The following is a 6,780-nucleotide window of genomic DNA, read 5'->3' as shown; positions in this document are numbered from 1 at the left end:
AGGCCAGCCTGGTCTACAAAGCAAGTCTAGGACAATCCAGAGAACGCAGAGAGAGAGAGAGAGAGACAGACAGACAGACAGAGACACAGAGACAGAGAGAGAGAGAGAGAGAGAGAGAGAGAGAGAGAGAGAGAGAGAGAGAGAGAGAGAGAGAGAGAGCTGACATGAGAGGAAGGGGTCGGGCAGAGGAAAGCCTCTTCAGAGAGAGTCTCCAGAGAAATAGCCTCGCTGACGCTGGCCTGTGGAAAGAAGTCTCTCTTGAGACTGGCTTCATGGTTGCAGATCCCATAGAAAGTTCTTTACAGCAACAGCGTAGTCTAACACTTCTCACTTCCCCCTTTATTTCTGAAATGTGTCACAGAGTATTAGCAGCAGCTTCTGCATTGATGCTGTTAGTCCCACTGAGGTCCGGTTGAAAGTCTTTGGTGTCAGAGACGCTGGGTGAGGTGTTTCGCCTCGCTAGGATTTAAATGTTCCAGAGCCTTCACCTCCCTCTGCCTAGATTGTCTGCACAGTGGGAGAAAAAAAAAGACAGTGAAGAGCCCACTTTAGCCCCGGTGCCAAGTACTTGCAAAGCACCTGGTCTATTGGGTAACCGCGGCCATTGCCCTACTCCTGGAAGACCCCCTGTAAGCCTGGATTGAAGGAGTGAACATCTCCCGCACCCAACCTTGGTATTAAGGAGAGGGAGAGCTCAGCTACGGAGGAGCACAGCTTTCCTCAAAGGGCGATGGCTCTTTTGGGGCTTTTCCTGCCCTCAAGCCAGAGTTAGCCTGCCATCTAGTGGCCAACCGCAGGAAGAGCCTAAAGTCTCCCGCAATCTCTTTTCCTGCTCCACAAAGGCGATTTCCACAAAGCTTCAATCTTTTTCCCTATTTTGTCCACTGCAGGTTCCCGTGCCTGCCTGGCATTCTCTTCTTCCTCTTGAGTGCCAGGCAAGGGCCTTCTAGTTCACTCCAGCGATTCAATGCAAGCCTGTCGCCTACGGGAAAGATCTCCTGAAACACACGAACTCTCCCGTCTTTCTCTCCACTGGGACCACCTACATACAGCCCAACGCTGCGGCATCTGCCACCTTCCCAACCCAGGGATGCTCGCCCCTGCGCCCGACTCGTAGGTTAACAGCGGCCACGTGTGTTTCACGGATGGCTACATAAGACAATAGAAATAGGAGCATGAGGGCACATGGCTGACAGAGTTCAGAAACAGCTCGCTGCTACTCTACGGTCTCGGTATCTACAGCCCTCCATACTCCCACACTGCTCTTGAGAAAAACCAGAGTACTGTGCCCTTTCCTCCCAGTAGCTAGTAATTTGTCAACAACTGGGGAATTGAGTAAAGAAATTGCGATATGTACATTCAATGAAATTCTACTCAGCAACAAAAAAGAACCAAGGCAAAACAAAATATTAACTGATCAAACTGTACACCCAGGAGCGGCTGATTACATTCGCCTTTTTTTTTTTCTTTCTTTTTTTAATTTTTTAATTGGATGAGAGGCAGAGAGCGAAAGAGTGGAAGAAGGCAGCCGAGCAGAGAGATCTCTGGCCACCTCAGGCTGACTCCACAGAAGCAGCGGCGGCGTGCACGTTCTCTCATGCCTGCAGTTGCTAAATTTGAACGCCAGGAGGCGATGAGGGTCCGGGAAAGGGAATGCGAACTGAGCCCAAGGGGCGGGGCAAGGTACCCAGTAGCATGCCGGGGGGGTTCGGTTCTCAGTGAAGGGGCGGGGCTCAATATCTGGGGGCGTGGCTAGGGGAGGGGCGCAGCGGGTGCGCGCGGGCGCTGCTCATGGTCGCCATGGCTGAGGTGCAGCAACTCCGCGTGCAGGAGGCTGTGGACGCCATGGTGAAAAGTGTGGAGAAAGAGAACATTCGGAAGATGCAGGTAGCGGCGGGGCCCGGCGCCCAGGCGGGATTGGAAAGCTCGGGCGGAGGTGGGGCGGTGACGTTCGGGCCCCGGGCCTCACGCGGGGCCGTTTCCTCCTGCCTGGCCTGGGTTACGTGTGTTCGGCCGCGCCTAAGGTGATCCGGCGCGAGGCCGGGAGGGCCCAGCCCAGGAGAACCACCAGGTCGAATCCCTTCTGGCTGTCCTGCGCTAATTGATTTGTCACAAACCCTGAATTCAGGCCCGCGGGCGGGGGCCCCGCCTCCCTTACCATGCTGCCCTTCCAATCGCCCTCTCTGTGTTGGCTCATAGGGGGCATTGACTAACCAGGCTGACCTCTGAACTCTGCTGCAGATACCTGGTTTTCAGAACGTGGTTTCTTCCCGTCCAGTCTTGGGTGCGTTTATATACCAGTGAGCTAGTAGCAACAGACAGGGTCTCATTCAACCCAGGGTGGCTTCCAACCCTTGCTCTTCCTGCTTTCTTGTGCTGTGCCACCACCCTGGCGTTTATGCGGTACAGGATGGGACACAGGGCTATCTTAGAACTAGGCAAGCGCTCCCCCAAGAACATCCAGCACACAAATTCTAGGCAAGGTAGCCCGAGCCTTATAAAGTCATGATAATATTCGCGGGGAAAGTGAAGCAATGGGTGGTGAGCAACACACAGGTGGGAAACATGGCCTCCAAATCCTTGGAGTCTTTCCAGTCTAACCAGGCTCTGCCCTTGCTCCCCAGGGCCTCATGTTCCGGTGCAGTGCCAGCTGCTGTGAGGACAGCCACGCGTCTATGCAGCAGGTGCACCAGTGCATCGAGCGCTGCCATGCCCCTCTGGCTCAAGCCCAGGCCTTGGTCACCAGCGAGCTGGAAAGGTTCCAGGTGAGGAATAATACCTCAAGGGCTCTCAAGTCCTTCAACAGCTCTTTGGTTCAGTCAACACTGGTGGGAGCCCTATGACTAAGTGATATTCTTGGAATTTGAAGTTTTGGGGACAGCCCTGGGGGGTGGAGTGGTGTTAGGAGGTTACGTCGTATTACACTTTACAGTAATGTAAAAGGAAGTTTCCAAGGGAGTGTATCACCAAGCACCTTTATGCCTTTTTGGTTGTCATTTGATGAGTTGAATGCCAAGTGCAATCTATGTTTTGGAGTAGAAAACTCCTTAAAATGTATATTAACTTGGGGCTATAGAGATGGCTCAGCAGTTAAAGAGTACTGGCTATGCTGGGTGGCGCACGCCTTTACTCCCAGCACTTGGGAGGCAGAGGCAGGCAGATCACTGTAAGTTCGAGGCCAGCCTGGTCTACAAAGTGAGTCTAGGACAGCCAAAGCTACACAGAGAGACCCTGTCTTGGGGGGGGGGGGAAGAAATGCCAGTACCGCCTCAGCTAGGAGTGGAACCTTGTGAGTTTTTAAAATAACAAAATTTTCTGAAAAGTGGACTAAGGTATTAGTCATTAGTGGATGCAGGTTAGTGGCCAGCTCAGTACTTGCCGCAGAAGCCTGACAACCCAAATTTGATCACCAGAAGCCACATAAAGATGGAAGGAGAGAACCAACTCCACAAATTGTCCTCTGACCAGCATAGGAATGCCATAATCCACATGCCAGTTACACACATGCACGCGCAATTTAAAAGGTGAAGACTGGGCCAAAACCTTAGTGATATTTGTGCCTTAAGTCCTCCCCAGAGCTTCCCCTGTTTGGACACCTGGAGAAAGGCTTCTATAGCACAGAAAGATCAGACATAAAAAGCATTGCTATTTGGAGTGCTTTGAGACAGGGTCTCAGCTCCATAGCTCAGGCGGTCCTGAAACTCATAGCAATTCTCCCGCCTCTGCCTCCTAAGTGCTGGGATTACAGACCTGTGACACCGAGACTCTCAGTGCCTATAAAATCTCCTTTTCCCTCTTAGAACAAAAGCTTTCCATTTGCACCATCCATTTACTCCCTTCCTCTAAGTATATTTTGTGGGCTTTACAAGCAAGCCCTCTAATAGCCCAGGGTTCCATTCACCTGACAGTTATACCTAACATGGGGTACACTTTCACCCTCTGAAGTACTACAAAACTTCAAAGTTTCTGCCATTGTGAAATAATAACAGTAAAATATTTTCCATTTTGTATTTTTTTTCCCATCTTGTATTTTGAGCATAAAAGTTTATAGATAATAATGTGGCCAAGAGAAGCCAAAATGTTAAATACTCCTGACAGTGTTTGCCTTCAGACCTTTAGTTCATTCAGAGTTCCCTCCTGATTTTCACTTTTTTTCTTACCGTCTCCTCCCTGGAGTGTCATTCCGTATGAGGAGGAACACTTAAGCCTTGTTCATTTCCCTATTCCACATTAGAAGAAAGCCTGGCACACAGTGGATGCTTGGCAAATGTTTGAATTGTTTTTCAGTAGCAAGAACAGATAGTAAAGAATTAAAATGTGTGCTGGCACTTGCCGTGCAGACATGAGGCCCAGAGTTCAGATCACCAGGAATCATTGTCCCTTTGGTGTGGCAGCCACCTATGATTCCAGCCTCAGAAGCTGGGGACAGACTCTTAGAGCAGGCTGGCAAGCAAGACCAGCCATGTCAGTGAGCTCTGGGTTTGGTTGAGTGCCCTGCCTCAGTGAGTGTGGAGGAACAACAGAAGGCATTTCCCAAAATGCACCTTGGGCCTCTGCGTGCACAAATAAACTTATCTAAAAGTAGCACCACACACATGAAAAAACAAGAAAAGAATCAAGGTGGTTGTTTGTTTGTTTGTTCTGTTTTTTTAAGATTTATTTATTTTAGCTGGGCGTGGTGGCACACGCCTTTAATCCCAGCACTTGGGAGGCAGAGGCAGGCAGATCATTGTGAGTTTGGGGCCAGCCTGGTCTACAAAGCGAGTCTAGGACAGCCAAGGCTACACAGGGAAACCCTGTCTCAAAAAACAAACAAACAAGCAAAAGATTTATTTATTATACAATGTTCTGCCTGACCTGCAGGCCAGAAAAGGATATCAGATCACATTATAGATGTTTGTGAACCACCATGTGACTGCTGGGAATTGAACTCAGGACCTCCAGAAGAGCAGTCAGTGTTCTTAACCACTGGGCCATCTCTCTAGCCCAAGGTGTTTATAAATCTTAATGGTAGTCTTTTGTTTGCTGCCAGCATCCTGTATGAGAATTATGTTTTCATTCCTCCGCTCTGTAACAGTGCTTAGTCTGAGCCTTCCCAGTGGCACCTTCTGTTTGAGCTAAGACAGTATTACATTGTAACTGCCAGAGACAAGCTGTATCAAGCCCATAGCCCAAGACCTGACATGGGACCAACGCTCAGACAACGGAAGCCAACCTCTCAGCCTTCTCCCCTCTCTTCCTTCTCATCACAGGACCGCCTGGCTCGGTGCACTATGCATTGTAATGACAAAGCCAAAGACTCGATAGATGCAGGAAATAAGGAGCTGCAGGTGAAACGACAGCTGGACAGCTGTGTGGCCAAGTGTGTGGATGACCACATGCACCTCATCCCAACAATGACCAAGAAGATGAAGGAGTCTCTGTCATCCATCGGGAAATAAAATTGTTTGCCAGTGACCATTGGGGCTGAGGGCAGGCTATTTAAAAGGAAGAATGGCAGTTTAGTATAATAAGCAATGTTTATGAATGAGGAAGACTCAGGACACAGCAAGTTGCAGGCATATACCGCTCACCCCTGGATACCAGTTCCTTTATATCTGGATCTTAGAAGGTGACGTGGAAAGAAGCTGGTGCTAAAATTTGGATTGCAGCTGGCACAAGGGAGAATTCTAGATCCTACATTTTTATGTGCACATGCTTGTTCTGGCAGAGAGATTGCCCTTGGTCCAAGGGCTCAGATTCTTACTGCATAGATGTCCAAGCTGGCGGCTTTCTTCCACCTGCTGGTAAAGTCTGAGGAGAGGTGTGTCTGTTGCCAAGTTCCCGGTTACCACAAGTGTCACCACACCACCTTGCATATGCTGTGAAACAAAGCCCAGCAGGCTAAGGATTTAGAGGGAGGAAAGGTTTCCTCTCCAGGTCTTTATTTTGCTTGGTTTTGCCGTGTGTGCAGGGGCATAGGTGAAGTGGATGTAAGATACAGAGGGAGAGTAGTCTGAATAACTTGTAAAGGTTTCTCGTTACTTTCTGGCCATCAAGATAGGACTGTCCGTTTCTTCACATTCTGTCATTCTGGAAGCCCCTGAAGAAGTCGATGTCACGCTATTTATGTGGGGAAACAGCTTTCGCCACTGACTTCTGCAGCAAAGTGGCATCCTCATGAAGAGCAAGCGGTTCTGTCACTCACGTACCAGTAGCTGAGACTCAACAGTAAAATAGGAACTGTTGAGAAGTACTGCACATGAGAATAAAAGTCCAAACCCAGTATTACTCAGCCCCTGAGTTCACAGAGCCTTAGCACGGTTAATGCCCTAGCAACAAGGAGGCCTAAAAGTAAGCAGTGTGGGCCACGGAAAGCTAGGACCACGACAGAGCAAGATAGGCACACGCCCTCTTACCAAATGCCAGTTTTGCCTGGGACTTTGCAGTGTGGTGTTGCTGGCCCAACATGTCACCTTATCTTTTGGATAAGTACTATGTTGTATTTATACCAATTACTTGAAACAGTGTCTGTTTGCTGTGTCAAGCCTGCAATATATTTTCCAAGTGGTTTGGTTTTTAAATAAAGTTTCATTGTCTCCAACCTCTTCCTACTGGGTAGTGGTATCAGTCTGCCTCTAAAATGTACCACATCCTGAGAGTGCATATCAGTACATGGGAAACACTATGGGAAAGCCAGAGCATCCTAACCTGAAGTCTGTTAATGTTGAAAAGACACCCAGGATTAAGGGTGCGTACTTGTAATCGCAGTACTGTAAGGCTGAGGGGGGACTGCCCTCT

At 49.2% G+C, this 6,780-nt stretch overlaps 1 protein-coding gene across 1 annotated transcript; it reads left to right on the top strand.

Annotated features, from left to right (window-relative positions):
• The first annotated feature begins 1,753 nt into the window (after positions 1 to 1,753).
• Fam136a (family with sequence similarity 136 member A) lies at positions 1,754 to 5,530 on the top strand. The gene is made up of 3 exons (XM_051154854.1): positions 1,754 to 1,887; positions 2,625 to 2,765; positions 5,253 to 5,530. The coding sequence occupies exons 1-3, from the start codon at positions 1,792 to 1,794 to the stop codon at positions 5,439 to 5,441; spliced, it is 426 nt and encodes a 141-aa protein (XP_051010811.1). The 5' UTR covers positions 1,754 to 1,791; the 3' UTR covers positions 5,442 to 5,530.
• Positions 5,531 to 6,780: the final 1,250 nt, after the last annotated feature.

This window comes from Acomys russatus, chromosome 13 (genome assembly GCF_903995435.1).
Source record: "Acomys russatus chromosome 13, mAcoRus1.1, whole genome shotgun sequence".
Lineage (NCBI taxonomy): Eukaryota > Metazoa > Chordata > Mammalia > Rodentia > Muridae > Acomys > Acomys russatus.
The sequence above is the reverse complement of the archived record's forward strand: the minus strand, read 5'-3'. Positions and strand labels throughout refer to the sequence as shown.

What these genes read in the sequence shown, in the direction of transcription:
- Fam136a (XM_051154854.1), top strand. Translation starts at nt 1,792, where the DNA reads ATGGTCGCCATGGCTGAGGTGCAGCAACTCCGCGTGCAGGAGGCTGTG. An exon ending in AGAACATTCGGAAGATGCAG is followed by an intron (nt 1,888 to 2,624) that starts GTAGCGGCGGGG and finishes CTTGCTCCCCAG; the next exon opens with GGCCTCATGTTCCGGTGCAG. An exon ending in GCGAGCTGGAAAGGTTCCAG is followed by an intron (nt 2,766 to 5,252) that starts GTGAGGAATAAT and finishes TTCTCATCACAG; the next exon opens with GACCGCCTGGCTCGGTGCAC.